The 25,894-nt window shown below is 45.4% G+C and overlaps 2 protein-coding genes and 1 non-coding gene across 4 annotated transcripts; 2 read left to right on the top strand and 1 right to left on the bottom strand.

Moving 5' to 3' along the window:
• Positions 1 to 360: 360 nt before the first annotated feature.
• TUBG1 (tubulin gamma 1) lies at positions 361 to 5,106 on the bottom strand. Of its 2 annotated transcripts, none has more exons than XM_046675968.1 (11): positions 4,968 to 5,106; positions 4,557 to 4,669; positions 4,206 to 4,373; positions 3,277 to 3,345; positions 2,924 to 3,003; positions 2,360 to 2,486; positions 2,040 to 2,126; positions 1,777 to 1,926; positions 1,193 to 1,345; positions 948 to 1,109; positions 361 to 841 (listed from the first exon to the last, which is right to left on the bottom strand). In XM_046675968.1, exons 1-11 carry the CDS (start codon positions 5,014 to 5,016, stop codon positions 383 to 385), a joined length of 1,617 nt encoding a protein of 538 aa, XP_046531924.1. In that variant the 5' UTR covers positions 5,017 to 5,106; the 3' UTR covers positions 361 to 382. The 2 variants fall into 2 exon arrangements, with proteins under 2 accessions (XP_046531924.1, XP_046531925.1); XM_046675969.1 differs by having other exon boundaries at positions 361 to 761.
• A 244-nt stretch (positions 5,107 to 5,350) lies between these two features.
• RETREG3 (reticulophagy regulator family member 3) lies at positions 5,351 to 25,857 on the top strand. The gene is made up of 9 exons (XM_046675460.1): positions 5,351 to 5,629; positions 16,224 to 16,330; positions 18,306 to 18,336; positions 19,264 to 19,390; positions 20,038 to 20,122; positions 20,946 to 21,083; positions 22,167 to 22,249; positions 22,872 to 23,004; positions 23,696 to 25,857. Exons 1-9 carry the CDS (start codon positions 5,391 to 5,393, stop codon positions 24,151 to 24,153), a joined length of 1,401 nt encoding a protein of 466 aa, XP_046531416.1. The 5' UTR covers positions 5,351 to 5,390; the 3' UTR covers positions 24,154 to 25,857.
• LOC124248016 (U2 spliceosomal RNA) lies at positions 14,613 to 14,803 on the top strand. The gene has a single exon (XR_006890902.1). It is a non-coding gene; the product is annotated as a U2 spliceosomal RNA (small nuclear RNA).
• Positions 25,858 to 25,894: the final 37 nt, after the last annotated feature.

The following is a 25,894-nucleotide window of genomic DNA, read 5'->3' as shown; positions in this document are numbered from 1 at the left end:
CCAGGGTCTGGTGGCGGGGGTGGTAGCCGCAGGCCAGCTGCTGTGATGACTAACAGGACACTCTGATGTGGATGTGAAACTGGCAGAAAGGTGACCTGATATAGGGAGGGGTGGGTGGGAACTGGGACCCAGAATGTCAGATAGAGAGCAAATCTTTGGGCCTTTTTACACTGGTAAGGAATTTCTCAGGTGGCTCAACCGCACCCACGTTCTCCAAAACTAGGCAGGAAAAGGAAAAGCTGGGGAGGCTGTTTGCTCAGGTTGAAGATGTGGAAGTAGGGGAGGACCCTGCCAGAGTGATGGAGAAAGAACAGGCATCCCCATTCCCCAGGTCTCCAAGCCTTCAAAGAGATTAGTGACTTGATTTATATCCAGTGCTTTATTAAACATAAATAATCTCATAAGAGGAGAAGTAAACACGTCCCCAGGCCAACAGAGTACGTGTGTGTGTGTTTATGAGAAAGAGATGTGTGAGGTCCCTGATCTGTGCTCTGAGGGAGTGGTCAGTCAGGCAGGGCCTGGGCCAACCAGTAAGGCAGATGAGGGTCCCTGTCTTGGGGGACTCACTGCTCCTGGGTGCCCCAGGAGATGTAGTCCGGCCGTGTGGCTGCATGATACTCGTCGATGAGCTGCTGCACGATCTCCCTGGATGTGTCCAGCTCGTCAAAGTTCTCCTTGAAGATGTCCTCCTTGCGGAACTGCTCCAGGAAGGCCTCCCGCTTTCGCAGCTTGTCATACTGGCGACAGGTCCGCTCAAAGAGCTTGGGGTGTGCAGAAAGCAGGGGTCACAAAGAACTTCCAGGAACAATATGGCCCCGAGAGCCAGGGAACCAAGGCTGGGCTGTCTCCACAGTAAAAAGCCAGAAGCAGAGCAGCAGGAACGTAGAGAAGTGAGGCACAACCAGGAAAATGATTATGGGAAAATAGGTGCAAACTGTGAGACTCACCGAGGAGATGCTGGTGTGGTTGGCCATCATGAGCCCACTGACTCGATGGGCTGAGGGCAGGTAGGGAGACTTCCTTGACAGGGCCACCTGGATGCTGGCTGGGCCCCAGGGGATGAAGTTGGCCAACTTCCGTTCCCGGATCCTCTGCAGGCTCTTGTGGACCTGGGGAGGGCACAGGCACGATGACAGTAGCCTCCCCTCTGCCCCTGTGGGTTCCGGGGGTGGAATGAAGGGGCCTCCCCTACCTGGGTGGGGTCCACCTCCCCCTGGATGATGTTGAGGATGGCGATGTAGCAGTGGTTGGTCTGGCGATCTCGGCCTGTGGACACCATCACGTTCTTGGGCTGCAGCAGCCGCCTCATGACATCCAGGACCGTGGTCTTCCTCACGCTGGCCACCTGAGGGGAGAGTGGGCCACAGGGGCAAGGCCAGCACTCAGGGCACAGTCCAGAGAGAAGCAGACAACACAAGTCCCCCACCAGACTCAGGGTAGTATGGTCTCTTTGGGGAGTGTCCTTCGATTCAGGTCTATACTGAGCCTCTGCTGTGGGATCAGGAATCTTAGCCCTCCTCAGCTCAGCAAGCTCATGGCCCTGTGCAGGAGCAGAAGCAGACCCCGTACAGCCCACGCCCTGCAGGGAGCCAAAGGCCGAGGGAAGGGGAGAGCAAGTCAGCAAGGAAGTCTTACAGCCTGGGCCAGTCCCTGAGTGCAGAGCCTCTGGGGGCCGCAAAAGGCAGTTCCTGGGGCCACAGGGAGAAGAGAAAGGCCAGCTGAGGGCCTGCTGGGCCCAGGGCCAGCCTGGCCTGACACACTGAGGGCCGCTCTTACTGACTGGTCCGTGGTGAGGGGGGTGTAGCCGGTCATGAGGAAGTGGAGCCGCGGTGTGGGAATGAGCGAGGCAATGAGGCCGATGAGGTCGTTGTTCATGTAGCCGGGGTAACGCAGGGTGGTGGTGCTGGCCGACATGATGGTGGACACCTGGGGACAGGGGTGCCATGTCATGCGCCTTGGCCTGGGGGGCCTCCCTTCCCCAGATGGCACCCCAGCAAGGAAGGGTTCTATTCCAAAGGAGTCCGGGAGTGGGGGCTCACCAGCTGGTTGATCTGGGAGAAGGAGGGGTTCTGGATGTGCAGGCGGTCTGTGGCGATCCGGTTCAGGGCTGTGTTGTCCAGCACCACCTGGGGGGACAGAAGAGGGTGGCAGACTTATGGAGATAGAAAGAACAAGAGCTCTCCCTGAGCCTGGATTCTGAAGCTTAATTTCCCTTGAGCTTCACAGCCAGAAAGACCCATCCAGAAGAGACTCGCACAGGACTGGGGCCCAGGAGGACTCAAAATGGACTTTTTAAATGTGTGAAAATGATGAAATAGACGGGGGTTGGGGGTAGGGAATGGTAGAATCCAGGACTCACCACACAGTCTGCATTCTGGGTCAGCCTCTTGAGTGTGAGCAGTGAGTTGTAGGGCTGGACCACCACATCGCTCATCTCGTCCTGGTTGGGAAACACTGAGTATGTCTGTACCAGCTTCTTGGGGTACCTGGTGGGGGTTGGGAGAAGAGGGTCAGGGCAACAGAATGGCAGCCTGGTGAACATGGGGCTCCCAGCAACTGTCTGGAAGCAGTAATTCTGGATGGGGAAATTGGTATGGGGCCACAGGGAGAAGGGAGACTTGACTTCTGAAAGTTCGTAACCTCAAAGGAGGAAGGGCAGAAAGACATCTCAGGATCTAGGGTTCCAACTCCAAACTGGTCATACTCCCTGAACCTTTGTCTCTTCATCTAGAGCCCAGATTCTAGGCTCTAGTTCCAACCCCTGGAAGTGTGATCAGGTTCTCAGTCATTGTATCTTGACTTTCCTCACTACAGGAGGGAACAGAAGGACCCTTTCCTGCTCCAGTGAATAGGAAGGTATATCTGGAGGGCCTCCCAGTCACTTGGGAAACCAAGTCCTCCCGCCCCCTCAGAACAGACTTACCTGTCATTCAGCCGCTCTAAGAGGTAGGACCCCAGGCCAGAGCCTGTCCCCCCAGCGATGGAGTGACACAGCACGAAGCCCTGCATGAGGAAGGGGCAGGCAGCACCTAGGTATCCAGTGTGAGGATTTCATACTGGAACCATCCCACAATTTCTTGGACTCTGATCTTCCCAAGCCCTCTCCTCCACTTCCCTCCCAACATATACAGCCTAGGAGATTCTGCTTTGTTTCCAGCAAGACATATGTCCAGTGCAAAGCATACATGGGTGGGTCTTGTACCCAACAGAGGCTTCTAAAGGGTGTTGCTGAGCCTTCCCTATGTCAGCTCCCACTACCATTCCAGAGACACTCACCTCTAGACTGTCACTGCCATCTGCCTCCCGGTCTATGATGTCAAAAATGTCCTCATGTATCTTCTCTCCCTGTACAGACATGGGGAGGGTCAGAGCGGGACAGGACCATGAGACAAGGATTCTGACCCTCAATTCTCCTTATAGCACCTAAAAGTCCTTTTTTGGAGCACAGGGGCCCTGCTTTTTATCTGCATTGAGAAGCAGTACAGCACCGTGGTTACGGGCCAGCACCCTACATCCAGACCGCCTGGGTTCATATATTAGCCCTAGTTCTTCTTAGCTGAGTGATTCTGAGCACGTTACTTAATCTCTCTCTACCTCAGTTCCCTCAACTATATAACGAAGGTTATAATACAGGTCTACCAGCCCTTAGCTCAAATTCTTAGGACCAGTTATGTTTCAGAGTTCAACTATCTCAGAATCTAGAAAGGTAATATGGTAACTATAATGTATACTAAGTAAAACATCAGTTGGGGGTCTGAAGTGTGCTAATCAAATACATTAATATTTCTGCAGTGAAAAGTATGAGTGATGACAATAAGCTGGATAGAAATTATAAAATAGCCTGTCTCTACCGAGATTTGGTACTGCTGCTAAATGAGTTATAAATTGTCTTTTGGTTTCAGAGTTTTCGGGATTCCGGAAAGGCAGATAAGAGACTGTGGACTTGCAGTACCCAGCTCCTGGGATGTTGGGAGGTTTATGTAAGTTAATATATGTAAAGCACTTCTATGGCCTGGCACACAGCACTAGCTGGTGTAGTCGCTTAACAATATTACATAGTTGACTTAGAAAACAGAACTCCCTTCAGCCATCTCTCTCTAGCACTCATACATCCTTGATATGGTTTCATCTCTCTCTGGGAAGTCATAGGGCCTGTCCCAACACAGGAAGGGAGATGTGGGTCCTGCCAGGGAATAGCAAATGACCTGGGAGAATCCGCTGGCCCAGTTGTTGCCAGCCCCTCCTCCATGCTCCGACAGGTAGATGTTCTCTGGGTTGTAGAGCTTGGCATAGGGGGAGTTGAGGATGGAGTGGATCACCCGGGGCTCCAGGTCCAGCAGCACCGCCCTGGGGATGTAGTGCTCATCGTCTGCCTGTCAAGGGGAGTCCAGGAGGGGGCCAAATCAGCTAAGGTCAAGGCCTCCGTCCTCCCAACTCTGGCTCCTGCGTGCCCTCCCTCCTCAAGCCAGCTGCCCTGCTTTCTCTGCCCAGCAGGGTTCCCAGTACCAGGCCGCTGCCCTTCCCTTTAGGACCCCTGGCCAATTCGCTGGGGGCACCTGGTAGAAAAAGACGTCCTTGCGGTCAGTGCCCTCGGTGGCAAACTCCTCCACGATGCCCTCGGGGCTGATACCATGCTCGGCGCACAGTTGTTTCCAGAACTCGAACCCAACTGGGCGGGGTGGGGGAGAGATGGGCGGGGGAGAAAGAGAATATCTGGGTCTGGGCAGGTTCCAACTACGAGCTGGGGGACTGAGTGCCTGAGGATAGGGACAGGAAGTCAAGCCTCAGGAGTCTCCCGTGTCAGAGAAAAGGGCTGTATGCTCGCGACTGGGCAGGGGAGGGCCCCTCGGCGTTGGGCAACTGGACACTGGGTCAGGCATGTCCTGGAGGTGGAGTCCAGGATCCCACAGCGAGATCCCATAGAATCTGTGGAACCCGGCTAGGGGAGGGGCCGAAGGTTTGCTCACTCTGATTGCCGCACTGGCCCAACTGTAGGGTGATGATTTCCCTCGGCATCGCTCCTCACGCACCGGCGTCGCAGCCGCTCCCGCCAGCAAAGCCGCCGCTCACCAGCTCGCTCGCCACACGACGCAGGCGCCAAACAACTCGCTCCGCCCACGAACTTTCTCCGCTCCAATGAGAACTAAGTGCTGGCGACGACACTTCCTTATTCCTTTGGCTTCAGTCATGCAGGCTGCGCGTGCGCGGCTCCAGATCAGGCGCGAGACGTGTTTTGACGCAGCGTTCTCTCTGGATGGACTCGAGTTATAGTCTGTGCGCAGGCGCGCTGCGGAGGGAGGCGGCCTCCTCCGCCGAATCGCGCATCTGCGCAGTTGGTGTTATTGTGACTGTCGGGCCGCGGCCCCGGATGTTGTCGCTGCCGGGGGGAGATGGCGGAGGCAGAGGGGGTGGCCGCGGCCCCAGGCCCAAGTTCGGGGCCACCTTTCAGGGGCCGCCGCGCCATGTCAGGCTCCTGGGAGCGGGACCAGCAGGTTGAGGCGGCGCAGCGGGTCCTGGTGGAGGTGCTGGGGCCTTACGAGCCTCTGCTGAGCCGGGTGCAGGCAGCCCTGGTGTGGGAGCGGCCAGCCAGGAGCGCCCTGTGGTGCCTGGGGCTGAACGCGGCGTTCTGGTGAGAGAACTGGACTCTCGGAAACCCTCCGAGGCGCGGATTCGTCAAGTTTCTCTGGGGCTCTATCTCTCGCCTCCCCTGTTTTCTTCGCTGCACTGGCTCCTTCCTGTACCTGCCTCATTTGCCTCACCTTCTTCCACTCCTTCCCGCCTGCAGGCTTCGGCACCGCAGTTCGCCCCCAGGGCCTTCAGTTGTCTTCCCCGCTTTACTGCTCCCGCGCCCTCGCCCCGCACACCAGGCGGGAGCCTCCGGTTACATCTTGAGCCGCTAGCAGTGCGCGAGGGCGCCTCATGTTAGCCAGGGAAAGCTGTGTCCCTTGAAGGCCATCGCCTCTCTTCTCTTGTCTGCTCAAATGTGGTTTGAGGACTGTCCCTAGATTTTAGTGGTTATTATTGGGGTAGACGCGTGAGGCGTTAGGTCTTGAAAAGGTATCCAGAGGTGGGATAAGAAAACCGGCTTAACGATCGCAATTAGCGTGTTAGGTATTTCTTTCTTCCACTCTAGAAAGTTTGTGAAGTGTGAGCGTCAATAAGCGCCTCCAAAGCTGCAACTTGGAAGAAGATTATAAGCTTTTGAAGAATAGTGGGGAAATTTGTGAGATTGCACCCGTTTCAAAGCCACTTATCATTGCACCTCCTCCTCCTTGCAAGGAATTAGCGAGGCATCCTCAGCCACGGTTTATAGGCAAGGAAATTGAGGATGTCTAATAGAGTGTGTGAGTTTTCCTGAGCTGGAAAAGTGGGGCTGTAAATATCTTTTAAGAATCTGGATGTGTCATGCTCTGTGAAAATGAACTGCCGCTTCGTTCAGTTGTCATCATCTGGAGTGGACTTGGGTCTTGATAGGATCTGCCAAGCATAGTTTGGATGTAGTCATAACTAGGGAAGTATTACTGATCAAATTCCAAGGGAGCTGAAGTACAGGGGGCTTCTACAGCTGAATGAAATAAGACTGTCCTGGATAAGCCTGAAACAGAACAAAGTGTGTGTTTCCAAGAAAAATTGTTTTTGCTGAAAATAGCTTTGCTCTTAAAATTCTTGGTTTTAAAACCAAAACATTTATTATTCTTTGTCTGAAAGAAGATTTTCAGTGAGCTAGAGCAAAACCAATAATTCCAAGTTCATTGACAGGAAGACACAATGTTTGCCTATTAAGTTAATCCTTTCACAGTTTGAAGGAAACTCAGGTGAAAGGTGTCACAGCAGTATCTGGCATTTGTTTCTTCAGGAGTCTTTAGCAAACCTGATGCTGAATTTTTCCTACAGCATTCTTCATTTGTTTTTGGTGGTGCTTCTTCCTTGATCCCCAGGTACCTACCTACTTCCCTCCTGTTGCTCTCTGTCAGAGACCCTTAACTGTAGCACCTCATTCAGGAATGTTTTCCAAAATGACCTTTTCTTACTTTCCTCCCACCTCCCCATCCCAACTCATAACCCTGGACCATCGAGTCAAAACTTCATTTCCTACAATGGGATTGTAGTCCTAGAGCAAAAAGTGGGTTCTCAGTAAACCAGTTTGTATCAAAGTTTGGCTGGCTGGTATATAAAAACGTTTATCAGAGAGGAAGATGGGCATGGATGTTAGCTCAGGGCCAGTCTTCCTCAGCAAAAAGAGGAGGATTGGCAGCAGTTAGCTCAGGGCTGATCTTCCTTAAAAAAAACAAAACAAAACTTTTATCAGGATTTAAGTGAATCCTGATAAACCAAAGGTTTATTAATGCAAATGGATCAGTAGCACGTATGTTGTTATTTTTGAGGAGGGGACTTTCCACATGCTCCTTGTTTGAGAGAGATTTTTGAAGTGGAATGTGGAGTTGAGGTCTGCACATAAGGAGCAGCTCTGCGTGAGATACATCTTTAAATGTTACAGTTAGGTTTTATTTGCTGGCCCCCAACAGTGTTTACTTAAGTTTACTAAATGCTATGTTCAGAGTCTCACTCCGATCTCTTTTTCCTACTCTGGGTCTCTGGGAGCATTGTTGTGATTGGTCTTTATCGCTGGCATTTTCTGGTAGCTTGCCTGCTGTGTATCCAGAACACAGTTACTCTTGTTACATTCCCATCATACTGGAAGTAGGTGGGGAGAGAGACAGCAAAATGAAGAGTATGTCTCTTGAAATTGAAAGAGCAGTTGGGTGTGCCATTTATGGAGAGGACTCATACCTGTGAAGGGTACAGCGTGACTGATAGTGTTAGGGCCCCAGAGGCCAGGGTACTTTGACATTGGAGTTCATGGGATTGTTTTAGGAAATGGGCTTCCTTGGAAGGTAGTTTGAGGTTCAAAATGAAAGTTAGACTTCACATTCCAGTAGCATCATATTGAATATTGGTGTTGATGTTTCATTTAGGAATGTCGAAGAGTGTTTAGTTCTCAGACATTGTAAACGTTTGGGAAACATGGAAGGATCATTGGCTCAGGTCTGAGAGAAATCAAATCTGAAGTATTTTATTTTTCTTTCATGATTTGTTTTGAATAATGATAAATCATTAACTGAGGTGTTTTATGTATTTTGAGGTATTAGAAGATTGGATAGGAATACAAAAAATCATCAGAATTCAGGTAGGTAGCTCTTAACTTTCAATGTCCTATATTCTTAGTCAACTGTACCTGTGAATGTGCCCTCTTACATCTTAAAAAGACAACAACATAAAAGACAAAGATAGATGTAGATGCCTTGCTACTATAGTATTTCAAGGTTTTCACGCTCTTTTTTTCAGGTTCCAGAGAAATTATGGTGATCATATCAGAGATCTTCCAACTTTTATTGCTTCTAGTCATTGATATGTTATTATCTGTAGGATAATAACAGAAATGTCAGGCCTTTCTTTCCAATAGCGTGTATTTTCATTAGCTTCAACACCACCTGTAAATGAGTGATTTGGGGAAGAATAGCTGAGTCAGCAAGAGTGTATCCTGACAGGATCAGAAACGAACCGGTTTGAGTAACTTTTTGGTTTGACTCATACATAGGAGATGGGGAAGGACAAAGGAGCCCTGGAAATGTGTGTGAACTCCAGGCCCGTCCTGCTTCCAAGAGCACGTGGTTCAAGGAGGGCTAGATGACTGTGGAGCTCCTGTCCAGTTTTTAACCCTCTGTGATTCTAGATGATCTTTAAAGTAGGGATATTGATTTAGAGCAATCCACAAACTGATTCCCTGTTGAGGTCTCTTTTGGGATCTGCTTTTATGGTCATTAGTCTGAGTTAACCATACTATATTCTAGGGGATGTTATGGAATTTCTTGTTTTCACGATTGAAAAAAACAAGGTGTTTTCCCTCTTAGCCGCAAAAATCCCCCCAAATAAAAAAAATGACCCGAGAAGTGATTAAAGGTATACAACAATTCTGATTTAAAAGGTTAGAATTTGAGTAAAAAACAACAGTGAGGAACAGGAAAAGGAAGGGGGAGGGCCCATTTAGGTAGAGATGTAGTGTTCTGTGAAAAAAATCTACACATCAAATCTCAGATGCAATCTGTTGAGCAGGTGTTTCTGATCATGGTCTTTGGAGAGTTCTTGTTGCTTTTGGTAGCCAAGACGACTCTTGGCAATGAATCAAGACAAAGGATCAAGGTAAAGGATGCCTTGGCTTACTTTTTTTGCCTCTCTTTTGCAAACAGTTTTTGTCTATCCTAACTGTAAGGTTGGATGCTTTCTGTCCGTTAACATAAGGTAGGTCATTAGCAGCTAGCTGGTTTCACTTCTGGTTTTGTGCAAGCAACAACTATAACTATGTGAGATAGGTTGGGTTTTTTTTCATTCTAATTTACCAGTGACTGGCTCATTAACCAGACAGTCACAAGTTCGATGCAATAATGGGCTTTCTGTCCCTGTAGGATGGGGTGCTTTGTTCTGAAGTACCACTGAGACAAGCTTACTCTGCAATAACGAAGGAACCCGGAAACAGTATCTGCTGTGAAAATAGACATGTGATCTTTGTTTTGTTTATGACAGTGTAAACTTCATAGCACATTCTAATTTACCCATGCTGTTAATGAGGATTCATGGTATAGTCAGCCTCCAAAAAATTGTTTAGTTTTCGAATTTCTCATGATTTTTCTGGACACCAGAGTGTTTTTCCAAGGGATATTTTATTTAGACTGATAATTAATTGGATTTTAGCCACTAATAAAGGGGATGGACAGTTTACAAAAGGATGAAACCAAAAAATAATAAATCAGTGGATATATAAAATTTCACTCATCAGTAATAAAAAATTCTAATATAAATGGTAATGAGTTACTGATTTCTGCTTATTAGGTTTTTTTAAATGGTAGTATTTTAATTCTAGGGAAAATAAGGAAAAACTGGCATATGGTTGATAGGAATATAAATTCAGCAGCCTTTCTGGAAAGTAATTTCGTAACATGTATTAAGATGCTTAAAAAGTTAATACCTTTTCAGGTGCAGGGGAAAATGGGGAGTGATTGCTAATGGGTATGGGTTTCCCTTTGGGATAATGAAAAATTTCTAAATTAAATAATGGTGTTAGTTGCACAACTCTGAATATACTAAAAGCCATTGAATTAGATAATTTAAAAGGGTGACTTTTATGGTATGCAAACTGTATCTCCATAATGCTGTTACAAAAGAAAAAGTTAATGCCCTTTGACTCAATAATTCCACCTAAAATAATTAATCATAAGTAAGGACAAAAATTTATGCTCAGTGATACATGATTCAGCTTTATTACATCAAAAGTTGGAAACGTCTTAGTTCAGTTAGGGAAAGATGTAAAAGACTAACTGTATATATGTATGATGGAATCATTTTTCATTTTTGATGCTTTTCTGGTGATACAGGAAGGCATTTATGTATTCTTAAATGAAGAAGGAGGTTTTTAAGCCAGGTATGCCATATACTTCCATGGAGTTTTTGTATGTGGATATTTTTTTAATGAAGAGAATAACTTCTGTATACACTTTGGGGTATGTATATGAATAATGGGTCATTTTTTAAACTTTTTATTATGGAAAATTTAAAACAGATAAATAGACAAAATAATATTATGTACTACCATATACTCAGCTTTAAAGATTGTCAATTCATGGCCAGTTTTGTGTCTTCTATACCCCAATTCTTTTCCATCTCATCCTTTATCGTGTTGAGGCAATCCCAGATGTCATATCATTTAATCTGTAAGTTTATCAGTGTGTGTCTCTGAAAAATAAAGACTTAAGAAAATACACTATCATTATCACATGTAAAAAACTAATGATTCCAGTTAATGTTCAAATTTCCAGTTTTCTCATAAATGTCATTTTGTGTTTTTAAAACATTGTTTGGGTTAGGATCCAAATGAAGTTCACATGTTGTGACTGATTGCTTTTTTTACTTCTCTTTTACTCTTTTGGTTCCCTTTTAATCTTTTTTTCTCTTTGCAGTTTATTTGTTGAAGAAACCAGTTTGTCCTGTAAAATGTCCTACACACTGGATTTTGCTGATTTCATCCCCATGGCTTAATACATTCCCTGGTGCACTGTATTTCCTGTAAATTGGTAGTGGGATCTAGAGGCTTGATCAGATTCTGGTTCAAAAAATTTATTTTTTTTTGGCAAGACTGTTTCATAGATGGTGTACTAATTTCATTTTTATTTTCTTTTTTAATTATTACATATGTTTTCTAAACTTTCTCCAAATAAACATGCTTACCTTTAGGGAAAAAAAAAAAAAAGATAATTGAGAAAAAATTGATCATGAGCCCACAATGGGTAGAAGAAGTAATAGGCTATGGGCAGTCCCCAAATTGAATAATTCACATGGGAATATCCAGAGTTGACTGCATTTTCTGTTGTTTTTGCTAAGTTGGGAAGTTCTCATGCTGACTATAGTTGCTGAAAAATGTTTTGCATGTTGTCTCATCAAACTTGTACACTGTTACAGCTTCATGTGATTTTTTGGGCCTGCATGAATAGACATTGCAGGACTAAATTAATCCAGAGAAATCCTGCCTTATTTTCCTCCCACCCCTTACCTATCCCAATCTCAAAAATACTTTATCTTCAATTATGTCTTGTTCTTGCACATAGTTGCAGAGTTTTTTTACAGGTGGGTTTCCAGGTGACCTCCATAAAATGACAAGCATAGTGTGACCCCAGTATATCCCAAACACTTCGATCTGAGATTGATATTCTCTTTTTGTTCAGGAATTTAGTATTAAGGCCTGGAACGAAAGGAGCACACACTTATCCATATTCTTATATATTTGATAGACCCCTAAGAGAACACTGATATTAATTGTCTAGTTACCTTGGAGGGGTCAACTCTAGTGGTTTGAAGTAATCTTTTCATTAGTTAAGTTTTTGTCTATATGAAAGAAGCTATTTCCCCAAGAAATATATATATTTTTTGGTGTGGAAGATTGGCCCTGAGCTAACATCTATTGCCAATCTTCCTCTTTTTGCTTGAGGAAGATTGTCCCTGAGCTAACATCAGTGCCAGTCTTCCTCTGTTTTTTGTATGTGAGACACCACCACAGCATGGCTTGATGATCAGTATGTAGGTCTGCACCCAGAATCTGGACCTGCAAACCCCAGGCTGCCAAAGAGGAGCACATGAACTTTGCTATGCCACCAGCCCAGCCCCTCAAGAAATATTATTTTATACCACACAGAAAAACTCTTCTTCCTCTGCAGGAACTTCTTCAACTTCCTGCATTGGCCTGTTCAAGAAAAGGTTAAATCTGGTCTTAAAATTGATTTATGGACCAGGATTAATCTTGTTCAAGAAGGTACTCACTGTTTTAGCCTTCATGACCCAGAAAATACACTTTTTAAAAAAAAAATTCTTTTGAAGAAGAAGATTACTGCTGCCAATCCTCCTCTTTTTGCTGAGGAAAACTGGCCCTGAACTAACATCCACGCTCATCTTCCTCTGCTTTATATGTGGGACACCTGCCACAGCATGACTTGCCAATCGGTGCCATGTCCGCATCTGGGATCCGAACCAGTGAACCCTGGGCCACCAAAGCTGAACGTGTGAACTTAACCGCTGCGCCACTGGGCCAGCCCCAAGAAAATACACTCTTTGTAAAACTCGTTACTGGTCCACCTTCATCTGCGGGATAAAACAAGTACTCTTTGTCATAAAAGGCTCTTCATGGTCTGACTCCTGCCTCTCTCCCCATGCTCATCCCCTCCCCCTGTTTTTTACGGTTCAGTTCTGTCAAGCTACTTGTCAGTTCCTTGAATATATCATGGCAGCTGACTGTTCTCCCTATCTGGATGTCCTCTCCTTCCTCACAGCCTGCTTTTTTTTGCCCTGTTTTCTCACTATTTATTTTTCAAATCCCAGCTTAGATGTCCTTTTCTTTGTTATCATTACCTTGTCGTGTTATATTGAAAACACATGCAGACATGTAAATACACTTGAGAGTAAGGTCCATGTCTTTTTTCGGTAACTGGTTTGCTTACTACAAGGCCTAGGCATATAATAGGCAATCAATAAGTGTTCATTAAATTGAGTTGAAGCATAGTTGGGGGCTATAACAGGCTACTAAAATAGTCCAGGTCTTGGAGAAACAGTATTTTTATTGCCATCATCTTTAAAAAGCTGACCTTTCTTAGGAGAGGTTAATATCCTTTCCTTACCCTGGTTTCTCTTTGTGTGAGTATTCATGATCTGGGAAGTGGAGATTGCAGACAGTCTGGATTGCCTCCCCAGAGAGCCCTTTCAAGTGCTCTGGAGAAAGCAGCAGTCGTGCCACATCCTGCTGCTGGGACATGGAAGCAGCAGCACTTGGGAGCAAGAAGCTCTGGAGTCCTTATCCTTGGCCTTGTTAAATTTGCTTGTTTTGGGGGGTGATGAACTGACTTTGGAGAGAAGATTAATGGCCTGGGACAGCTCTAGAGGCTGATTCTGTTAAACTGCTTTCACTCTTTAATCTCATATATAATTACAGTATCCTTTAAGTGGTAGAGTGGAAAAATTGAAATAGGGTGTCATTGGACTGGATTTCTACGTTCTTGTTTACTTCCATTCCTCATTGTTTGTATAGTTTTTAAAATTTATAATATGGATTCATGTTTATTAAAAACAAAGTACAAAAATGTCTAGAGACAGAAACTAAAGTTCCTCTGCCAGTCCCTGTGTGTGTATATGTATTCGTACATACACAGAGATAAAGCTTTTTTTTAATATGATAAGGATTATACTCTTAGTATCATTCTGTGATTATGTCAAATCATTAGGTCACGTGTTGAGAAGAGATCATTTATAACCAACCCTTGATCATCCTTACCCTTGTTTTTTTTTTTAATTATATATTTCATTTATTTATGTATTTATCCATTTCTTGGTGAGGAAGATTGTCCCTGAGCTAACTTCTGTGCCAATCTTCCGTGTGGGATGCTGCCACAGCATGGCTTGATGAGCAGTGTGTAGGTCCATGCCTGGGATCCAAACTCACGAACCTCAGGCCACTGAAGTAGAGTGCACTAACTGAACCACTACACCACTGGGCCAGCCCATCCCTACCCTTATTTGATCAGTTGCTGTGATAATAGCTAGTAACACTTCCACATTGTAAACTTGAATAGAACTATGTGTTAGGCATGTATTAGGTGCCTTGTATTTTCTTCTTGTCTCTTTAGCAAGATCAAGTGTGATATTTTTATAGGTGATTATGCGTTGTTTCTAATACCTACAAACAATCTTGCAAGATTCGTTATTGTTAACATCACTTAAAGATGAGGAAACTGAGGCTTGAAGAGGTTAAGCTAATTTATTGAAGGTCACGTGACTAAAAGTGGCTGTTCAGAGAATCAAACTCAAGCCAATCTAACTTTAGAAGCCATGCCTTACTGCCCTGTGGAACCACCTCTCTGGTTAACGCATTCAGCTTCCCTCTAGATCTTAGAACAGTGTTTCTCAAACCATCTGTGGTGAGGACTAGTGTTGTTTTCCCCAATCTGTTGCAAGTCAATACTTTTATAAAATACAATATAAATGCATTACTAGAAAAAATAAGTTTTAAAAGGCATAGTATTGCTTCTCGGCCTTTTGGCTAAGATCAAATGTGGTATCTGTTCTTACCCGTTTAATATCTGATATGTCTTCTATCCGAGGACAATATATTAACTGGATTTTTGGAGCAGGGAGATGGAATAGGAGCTTGCTCTGTCCACTCTGCGCATCGACCTGGTATTGCAGTACCTCCAGGAACGGTGCACCCCCTTGGGGGCATTTAAAAAAATAAAAATAAATTTAAAGATGTAGAATATGCAAGCCTAAATGTATCCTTATATTAAAAATTACTTGGTCAGATTGCTGTAAGAATTTCTAAATGCTTACTTTCAATTTCTATACTTACTTCTCCACAGACTGGTAAAATGAGCTTGTGGGCCAGCTCTGGACTACAGACACTCCGCAAGGCACTGCCTTAGGGGCTTTAGGGTGGTGTAATATGAACACTTAGAAGAACTAGTTTTTTGTTTTATAACATTTTATTGTGAAAGAATTTAAATATGTACAGAGGTAGAATAGTATAAATGAAGAATCCCATGTACTCATCACCCAGCTTCAGCAATTATCAGCTCATGGTCAGTCTTATTTCATCATCTTTCATACTCTTTCCCTTGTCAAACTGTATTATTTTGACACAAATCTTAGACTTCGTATCATTTTATTCCTATATATTTTAGTATGTATTTCTAAAAGATAGAGACTCTTTAAAAACATAACTTCTATAACATTATCACACCTAAAAAAATTAACAATAGTTCCATATCTTCAGATATGCTTTCTGTTCAGATTTTCCAGATTGTGTGTAAATATCTATCTATGGTTGACTCTTTCCAGTAACTAGCTTTTCCTTCATTTTATTAGTATGATACATTACATTTATTGATTTTTGTATGTTGAACCACCCTTGCGTTCCTGGAATAAATCCGAAGAATGGTCATGGTGTATAATCCTTTTAATCTGTTGCTGAATTCAGTTTGCTCGTATTTTATTGAGGATTTTTGCATCTATATTCATAAGGGATATTGGTCTGTAGTTTTCTTTGTGTCTTTACCTGGCTTCAGTGTTAGAATAATGCCGGTGTCATAAAGTGAATCAAGAAGTGTTCCCTCTTGAATTTTTTGGAAGAGTTTAAGAAGCATTGGTGTTAATTCTGAAGTACTGGCTTCTAGACGTAGCTTCAGTGCTGACTTTCTATGTGACCTTGACCAAGTCATTTTACTTTTTTAGGCCACAGTTCCTTCATCTGTCCAACGATTGAATTAAATGCTCCTCAGTGCATCTCTATCAGTTTGTAGCCCTACACTAGGGTCTAACTTGGTAGAAAAATATTTGCTTTCATCATAACAACTTATCAAACTTGAATTTCTCCCTGAAATTAATGGAATCACAGAGTTGAAAGTTGAAAGAGGCTTTAAGAGTTTATTTGGTTTAGTCCTCTGCCTTTACAGAAGCAGATTCTTCTCTCTGCCCCATAGGTAAAATAACTGAAGTTCAGAAAGTTTAAGTGACTTTCCCAAGGTATGTAATTAGGACTTGAGTCCGTATACTACAGAACCTGTAGTATGCATGTGGTCTTTGCTGAAATTAGCTTAACTGGATAATGATCTTTCTTCTGTTTTCCTTCTCTATAGGTTCTTTGCACTGACATCCCTTCGTCTTGTGTTTTTACTTGCATTCAGCTCAATGATCGTTGTGTGTATAGATCAATGGAAGAACAAAATCTGGCCTGAAATAAAAGGTGAGTTTGGTAGTATTCAGAACAATCTGAACAGGAAATGGTCTTTCCTAGAATTTTTACCTTTAGTTTTGGGAGTTTATGAGGAAGTATGTGGAACTGGGACTGTCTTTTGATGTCTGAATTATTTGCTTTAGGAGACACTTGAAGAGTTAGCACTCCATCTGTAGTTCCGCCCTTCCCATTGTTACTAAGCTCAGGAAATCTGTATCCACCCCCTGAGATGTTCTTACCCTCGTAACTGGCCTGAGGAATAAGTAGTCCTTAGGTTTTTAAAAATAATTCTCATTGGATGCTACATCTTTTCAGAGGCGGTATCAATTTGCCTCTTAGGAATTTCTTTTAAATTGTTTATCTGCAAAGCACTAAGCTAGGCATTATGACTCAGATAAAGTACTCTAAGATACGGTTCCTCTTCTCAAAGATTATACATACTTAAGCATAAGAAAAGTTAAATGTCAGTTATGGAACAGTACTGGAGATGTCACGGTGCAGTATGTGATCAGTATGTTTGTCATGTATTTCAGCCCAAGCTCAAGCCTTGAACAAAGCAAAAGATTTGGACAGGTGGAGAGAAAAGTGTGTTTCTAGAGGGGCCAGTATCTTGATTAGTCTGAGGAACCAGAAACTGCAGAGCATCTTCTGAGAGCAAGGAATTGATCATTTTCTTGGGAATGAAGAGGTCATTAAAAGGAGTGGTAGGAAATAAGATTTAAAGTATGTTGGGATTAGATTTTATAAGGCTTTAAAGTTAGGCTTAGAAATTTAGACTTTAAACTGTAGGTGATGGGTGGTCATTGAAGATTATTTATTAGAGCTACACGCTGAGATGATATTAAAGATTAATTTGATAGGGGCTGGCCCCATGGCTGAGTGGTTAAGTTTGCACGCTCCACTGCAGGTGGCCCAGTGTTTCGTTGGTTCAAATCCTGGGTGCGGATATGGCACTGCTCATCAAACCACGCTGAGGCAGCATCCCACATGCCACAACTAGAAGGACCCACAATGAAGAATATACAACTATGTACCGGGGGGCTTTGGGGAGAAAAAGGAAAAAAAAATCTTTAAAAAAGATTAATTTGATAGCATTTTACAGATGACAAGGAAGGAGAAAAAGAGGAAAGGGGGAGACCTGACAGGAGCCCAGGGCAGTATCTGTGTGAGAAGTAGTTAGAGAGGTGTTGGTGGAAACAAATGATGGATGGCCTAGAGGGCTGTGGAGAAGGAAGACACTTCAAGACTGATATGTAGGGGGTTAGAAGAGTAAGGGATAAAGGCCAACTCTGGGATTTCAAAGCTAGGAGAGTAAGAGATGGCATTACAGTTAGGAGATACAGGCAATGTCAGGCACAGGCGTCGGTTTGGGTGGGGAGTGAGAGCAAGGAAAATTGATGTACGTTTTGGACATGTTAATTTTGAAGTGTTGGCAGGATATTCAAATCAGAGTATACAGATTTTAAATACATTCCCATCCTATTTTGCAAAGACTTGAAGGAATCATGTAGTTCATACACCTGTCTTATGGCTAGTGAATATCAAAAGACTTTCATCATTCCTTGTAGTTAATGGGTCTCTTTTTAAAGAGAATAGGCAGATTTCTAGGGTTGTGTAGTTATGACATGCCTTGGTAACCTGGTACATATTGATGTGTAGGTGCAACTCAGACACACTTCAGGGGTGGGATGGACCATTTTTTGTGTGCACCTTGGCTCTCAGTTGTAGTAATTAGAAGGGACCCTAATGCTCCATTTGGATCCTTCCCCCAACCTCTGCTGGAAAAATGAGCAGGCAACAGCCATCATTCCCTTGTCTGCAGTTCCCTAACTCTGGCAGTATAACATGGCGTCTCCTTTTTATTGGCTATTATGTTTTCTTTTCCCCAAGCCTATTAAAACTTGAGCTGTCAGACCAACAGCCTAACATTTTCATGTTTAGTTTTCCCTACCAACTAATGCTGGTGTTTGTTTTAATATTGTAGTGCCAAGAGCCGACGCATTAGACAATGAGAGGTATGGAACACTAATTAAATCCCTTTTTGTTGCTCTGATTGATTCTCTTGTTGTAATATTCTGGTTACATGTTGTTAACCCCATGTTCTGGACACAAAGCATAAGCCGAGAACCTAGTCAGTTCCAAATAATCATTTTAACAAATCCTAAAGTTCAGGCAGCAGTGTGTTGAGATGGCTAGTGTCCTCTGATATTTACAAGAGAAGTTTATGAAAAAGAAGCATTACAGTGCCCCATAACCTGACATGCCAGGGAATTAGCTGCCTTATTCAGCCCTAGTGTGAAAACTTAGAGGCAAGTTACTTCCTTTGTCTCCTGGCTTTTATACCAGGTCATTTAGTGTTTTCTGTGACCTCTGGCTATTTAAAGTTCCTGGTCAGAAAACACATTGGTTCCTGGCAGCAGCAAGCCAAAGATTCTTCTTGTGTGTCACAGCTCCTGCTTTCATTTCTCGGTTCATTCATCCCATATGTTTGATCCAAGGAATTTTCTCTGCTGTGGTTTATTTTGGTTTTGTTTTATTTATTTTTTCTCTGAGGGGCACATCCACTGTTGCCTCCCTCTCAGCAGCAGTGGTGTCAGACTACTTTCATCCGTGGATTGCAATCACAGTGAATTGCAATGGTCTGAGTGCACGGAAGATGTTTCTAAGCACAAAGGGCCTTAGAGCTGGTGGCAGGTTTACACACGTGGATGGGGCTGCTTGCATATAGGGTGGAGTTGTCAGAACAAGTTTGCCCTCCTAGTCGCTAAATTCAAGTTTCAACCTGGTGAGCCAAGAAGAAAGTCATGCTTCACCTCCAGAGCACCTAGGCCAAGCCACTCCCCAGACCCTGTTGGAACCCAGAACGATTGACTGCCTGCGTAGCAAGATGGGGGGGACCCTCAACACCCTCCTTTCACAGCTCCCACTTCTCTCTCCCTTAGCTGGGGCTTTGTGCACCCTCAGTTGCTCAGCGTGCCCGAGCTCTGCCACCACATAGCTGAAGTCTGGGTTAGTGGGACCATTTTCATAAGGAATCTTTTGCTTTTCAAAAAGCAAAACCCGGGCAAGGTAAGAATCTTCCCTTTCTCACTTTCATTTCTGGCTTCTCAGTTAAGTTTATGCTAAACTGAAACAGCCCTTTTATTACATATCCTCATTCAGGAAAGGAAAGACCATGATGTTTGTAGAGACAAAGGGAAGTTGTAGGAAGGGGCTTCTGACCAGCCACTAGGACTAAGGCAAGCGCTTGAGGACCCCTCCTTTGAGTGCTTGCCACTTAGATTAGGCCATCTTCCTGCCCCAGCATGGGAAAGAAAGCTTGCTTGTGTGCATTCTGTGTCATATTAAATATGTGATAGGTTGTTGGGGTTTTTTATTATTTTTTTACTTTGACTAAAAAAAACCACCACCACCACTTGCTTTCAGAGAGAATTTTTGGCTAAGTCCTATTCAAACCAATTTCCCAGCATGAAAGGTGCAGCCCTCTGGGCTTGGCCATGTAAAAGGAGTTTGAATAGAAGTGGACATCCACCTTTTCCTACCAGAGTCACCACTGGATGTGACAGTGGCTAGGTACATTTGTCATTCTGACATGTCCATGCTTTACTCATAGGTCATAAAGAATCATTTCAATCACATCTCCATCTTACCCTCTGTCCCTACCCTAGTCCCCTGCCATGTAGCAGAAACTTAATACTATTTCCTGACTCCCCCAGTTCTGCTTGCTAAGCTGTGGGATATTGACCTTTTTGGCCGTCTTGGGCCGCTACATCCCTGGGCTCCTGCTGTCCTACTTAATGCGTAAGTATGGTATATAAGTTCTTCGATGAGTTTACCCTACTTGTAGCTTTTCCAGCCACAGCTAACTCTGGGTCTAGGGAGAGGACTTTTATATTTCAATTCTCTAGGAAATGACCTTTTTATATTTTCATGACTTGTTTAGTATCTTGAAAATATCTTTCTTCTTACGTGTAGCAGGCTCTCCACTTATACAGTCCTTTTCTTATAGTGTCAGCTTTAGAAACTGATGAGGGTCCACTAACATATATTGTATTCCCACCATAAAGGGCTGTCTGTCCCTATTTACGGAGGGAACTTAGAGTTAGTGTGTTGTATAACAAGAACATAACTCTTAGAGGATCCTCTACTGGGTTCTGTGTACCCTGGATCACTTTCTTTCACCCTGGAGCCTAGTTTTGTAAAGTTAGTTAGGTCCTCTTGGCATAAACTCTGCTTGCTTGGGGCTGGAAGTACTGAGTAGTTATGGCTGTGGCCATTATGTATCAGAAACTCACATGATTTGTTGTGTGGTTTCTGAGGCATTGTTACCGTTTGGCCTTGTATATGGCTCAGTGACACCCATATGCAAGGTACTACACTGCTGCTTCTTCCCTCAGTATATCAGCAGCACACTCTGCTGTGCACATCCCTGTAGGTGGCTGTAGAAGTCTCTGCCCTCCAAAACCCCCTCAGGTAGTAGGGGAGATTAGTGAAGATGACCAGCAGAATGAAACAGAACTGTTCCTCACTAAGTGTCCAGGCCCTAAGGACATAATAGTAGAGGGACAGTTAGGATTGTTTCCTGCAGCCCCTTTTCCAATTTGCCACTATTCCCATTCCTCAGTTGTCACTGTCATGATGTGGCCCCTGGCTGTGTACCACCGACTGTGGGATCGAGCGTATGTACGACTGAAGCCAGCTCTGCAGCGGCTGGATTTCAGTGTCCGTGGCTACATGATGTCCAAGCAGAGAGAGAGACAATGTAAGTGTCAAGGGGAGGCTTCCTTCCACTTGGGCAATTTGGGGAAGAGAATGAGAAGCCTGTAGGTCTGACAAAATGGGTAGGTCCTTGAAAGGGGGAGAAGTAGGGGGCTGGTTGGTGTGTAGGAGGTAGTAGGTAAAAGTGATATTCTATTCCAAGGAAATCTATGCAGGCTTACCAGAGTTTCCCATTTGGAATTCTAGACACTCCCATTTTAAACAAATCTGAGAAAAGTTCTCCCAAGTTGAACAAAAGACAGTGAAGATACATCCCTAGTGTTTGCTGCTTTTTATGAAGCACTGTCCATGTGTCCAAGCACTGTGCTGGCTGCTTGCATACATCATCTTATTTAACCCTTACAACAACCTTGAGAAGAGGGGGCTATTGTCTTCCTTTTCCAGTTGAGGAAATTGAAGCTCACAGCCAGTAAGTGACAGAGCAGGTCTTTTAGACTGTTAAGCCAGACGTCTTTCTCTACTGAAAGCTGCCTTCCAAAGGGAATTCAAAACCGCTGCCTCAGAAGCCAGACGCTTACTAGCCCAAGATCCTCCAACACACGAATAACACTCGTGGGAACTTTTTCCTCTCTTCTGTGGTCTGATTGGGTTGGGTGTTTGCTTAAGCCATGGCCTGCAAAGAGTCCTGCATTGGTCACTAAGGCCCAGCCTCCCCTGGGGCAGCCGGTTGAATAGTATCAGTCCTTAAGAGTCTGATTTAACCAAGGTGGGGCCATCTCCCTTTGCCCTCTCTATGATAGTGTCCACTTTCCACATTGACATCCGGTCTGCCCCTAGCTGATCCTGGGAGTTGTTGACAAGCCTGGTAGTTGATCATATGACCAGAAAAAAATGTTGGGGGGCTGGTGGAGGGAGGGATGTTGGAAGAAATTTTTCTCTCCTGTGTTACCAGCTTACCTTGCCACTTAGGCTCAGCAACCCTGCCCTCAGGCATTGTTATGTAGGCTTAGGGCCATATTCAGAGGGGTTCGGTCTCTTATGTTATGATCTTATGCCTTTGAAGTCCAAAGCGGGTGGGGAGTTCCCTTAAGGGAAGGCATCAAGGCCTTCTGCTCTTTCCACATAGTGCGCCGCAGAGCCCTACACCCAGAACGTGCAATGGACAACCACAGCGACAGCGAAGAGGAGCTTGCTGCCTTCTGTCCTCAGGTATCTTGGTTGTGGAACTGCACCACTGGCCAGTTTTCTTTAGCTCCCTTTTAACCATCTGGCACCTCACATTTAAGCAGTAACCAGGTTTTCAAGTTCACTGTGGGCTCTCTAAAGCCTCACCCTCTTACCCCACCAGAGCAGCAAGGAGAGAAGCCAGTGTCATATTGGGACTTTGTACCTAGATTTCAATTTGAGCCTGGTGATCAGCACACTTTCTTGCATGTCTCCTTTTAACCCCTGCCATCATGGCAGAACTTCTGGAACTGGTGTGATCATCTTGTAAACAGCCCAGCCCACCTTAGGTCGGGCCATGTGTGTGTCCTCCTGGCCACCTGTGAAAGTATACTCTCCATTAATTATTTGTTTAAGAGTAAGTGGCTGGTCAACTCCGAAGACTTCTTCCTTCCTGTGCTCAAGATGGATGAATAAGAGTGTTTTCCTTAGGGGAGCAGCCTAAAAGGGGTCAAGATTTTGACAAAGTCCTCATCCATGCCTGATTCCGCTGATGGCCTTAGGGTAGCCTTTAGGGCCTGCTAATTAGTAAAGCTGTAAATGGGGAATAGCACCTATTCCTAATGGCATCATCTCTTCAGACTTGTTGGTCTTTTCTTTTCCTAAGCTGGATGATTCTACTGTTGCCAGGGAATTGGCCATCACAGACTCTGAGCACTCGGATGCTGAGGTCTCCTGTACAGACAATGGCACATTCAATCTTTCACGGGGCCAAACACCTCTGACAGAAGGCTCTGAAGGTGAGGGGAACCTTGGACTTGAGTTATGGCTCTGACTGTTGCCTCTCAGCTTCCCCGGGCAGAGGGGATTCTGCCCCTCTCCTGTTTTTTCTCTTTTTTTTGAGGAAGATTAGCCCTGAGCTAACTACTGCCAGTCCTCCTCTTTTTGCTGAGGAAGGCTGGCCCTGAGTTAACATCCGTACCCATCTTCCTCTACTTTATATGTGGGACGCCTACCACAGCATGGCGTGCCAAGCAGTGCCATGTCCGCACCTGGGATCCGAACTGGCGAACCCCGGACTGCCGAGAAGCAGAATGTGCAAACTTAACCGCTGCACCACCGCGCCAGCTCCCCTCCTCTCCTGTTTTTTGAGCCGTGGATCAGGTGGCAGAGCAGCCTTAGGGAAATGGCTACAGCCAGGATGGCACTCTGCTCTCCTTGAAATCCTCAAGGAAAGGATTTTACCTGTGCCTTAGTAACCTCAGTTCTAGGCTCACTGGGGGCATGGTGGAGGAAAAGACAGGGAGTTCTCTGGCCAGTAGAGATCGCAGCAATCTCTAAGTGGAGGGGGAAAGCTGGCAGGCCCACGGGTTTTGCTTCACCCTCATAAATCCAGGGTGAAAAACTGGTTACATGGGGCTGACTTTATGGGGCTGGGGCACAGGAGGGCCAGGCAGTTGCCATGTCTCAGACACCCCTCTATTCTCCCAGACCTAGATGGTCACAGTGATCCAGAGGAATCCTTTGCCAGAGACCTTCCAGACTTCCCTTCCATTAATGTGGATCCTGCTGGCCTGGATGATGAGGACGATACCAGCATTGGGATGCCCAGCTTGATGTACCGTTCCCCACCAGGGGCTGAGGAGCCCCAGGTACCGCTTGCCAGCCGGGAGGAGGCTGCACTGCCAGAGCTCCTGCTTGGTGCCCTGCCTGCAGGATCCAACCTCACCAGCAACCTTGCCAACCTGGTCTCCCAGGGCATGATCCAGCTGGCCCTGGCAGGGGCCTCCCAGCCAGGCCCTTCTGGCCCACCTCCCCGGAGAGCAACAAGAGGCTTACTCCAGGCCCCCAGTTCAGACCTGGACACTGATGCTGAGGGGGATGACTTTGAACTCTTGGACCAGTCAGAGCTGAATCAGCTGGACCCTGCCAGTTCCAGGAGCCACTGAGGCAAAGACTCCTTTTGGGGGACACTGTGGTTTAGCATTTTTTTTCCGCCCATCCCACTTAAGGTGAAGGGGTAAAGGAGGAACCCAGGTCCCATCCCCTGAGTTATATTTGTATGCTGGGTGGCCTGGCTGATGCTCAGAGGCCTATTGAGAGAGGATACTCACTCCCCTGCTACGAGCTGGCTACCCATTTCTGAGCTCAGTCACTGAAGTGAGAGTGTGCTCCCCCAAGGGAGGCTTTCTCCATCAGGATGGTACTTTTGGGGAACAAAGTAGTCAGGGCTATTGGTTCCCCTTTGAGGGGGTGCTGCTGTTTGCTTCTAGGTATGGGTGCTTGAGGGCCCTCAGTGATAGAAGAGCCCTTTCTGTTCTGCCTCCTTTCCTCACCTCCCTAGAGCTCCAAGTCAGGCAGCAGCTGGAAGAGTTACACTCTCCTCCTCCTCTTTTGCTAAGCCATGATTTGATTTGTCTTTTTCTAAGCAAGCTTGTCCTTTGGTTCTGCAGAGCAGGCTTGCTCCCTCTGCCCCAGCCCATCCTCATTTCTTCAGGCCTAACCCCCAGTGCTCCAAAATATTGCTTGTGAAATTTAAGAAATGTGAACACGATGTGGGGGTGGGCCTCATCTACATTACCTTGGGCCATGGGGACAGCTGGCTGGGAGGGTGAGTGTCTCTATATCTCATGGTCTCACTGAATCTTCTGGAGCTGCCTGGTAATCTTTGGTGCTGTTAACCCCTGGCTCCATTTGACCATCAGCCTGAGCAATGAGCAAAGCAATACCATACCATACCCGTTTCCATATTCCTGTTCCTTCCCCTGCTCCTCCCTTGGAGAAGCAATAATTCCATGGGGGATGTCAAAGTAGCACTTTACAAATGGCTCAGTGGCATTCATCCCAGGAGCCACCAGCTCTTCTTGCACCAGCTATTCTCACTTCCTGTTCAGCTCCTTTAACACTTTTATTTTCAACTGCTTCCCAACTTGGCAGGGCCCAGTTAGCGAGAAAGTGTCTGTAATCTGCAGAGACCCCTCTAAGGGGTATCTGTTCTACTGCCCCTAGTAAAATCATGTGAGACAAAAACTGAAAATAGTAATTAGCGCTAAACCTATGCCAGCCTACAGCCCCTCTCTACCTCCCCAATCAGAGCTCAAACTACACTCTTCTATCCTCTTTCCCTCTGCATTAACCCTTTGCTGATCCTCAGGGACCACTCCCCCAACATCCCCATGCCTGGGTGAGGGATGTTGGACAGAGCCCGTTTCCGTGTGCTGCAGGTGGGATGTGCTAACATGTTTGCTCTTGGCTGATGGACAAGGTAGAGGTCAGGGAGTGAAAACAGTTACCAGTGAGAAGGGAGAGAAGCTAGGTGCCTGTTTCATAGTCACTTACCTTTGTGTGAAGGTTAGGGGTAATGGCATCCCCCACTTTAGGATTCTCAAACAGACTTTGGACACCTCTCACCTCAGAGCCCAGATGTCTTACAGGTGAGCTCTGATGTGGGAAAAAAAGGGAGGGTGTGGGAAGTGAGTGGGATTTTGTGTGTTTGCAAGAGTGTGTGTAGCTTCAGGCCTTGGGAGTTGGCAAGAGGGGGGGAAGGAAGGAGAGCAAAATCTTTGGAAGGTGTTTCTTGTACCTGGGGGATCCTGCTCTGCATCTCCTTAGTCCTCCACTGTGAACTGGGGTGGGGATACGAGTGGGAGGGGTACTGGGGAAATAAATCTTGTATGAGAACAATCTTTA

Source organism: Equus quagga, chromosome 11 (genome assembly GCF_021613505.1).
Source record: "Equus quagga isolate Etosha38 chromosome 11, UCLA_HA_Equagga_1.0, whole genome shotgun sequence".
Lineage (NCBI taxonomy): Eukaryota > Metazoa > Chordata > Mammalia > Perissodactyla > Equidae > Equus > Equus quagga.
This window is presented reverse-complemented; position numbering and strand designations above follow the sequence as displayed.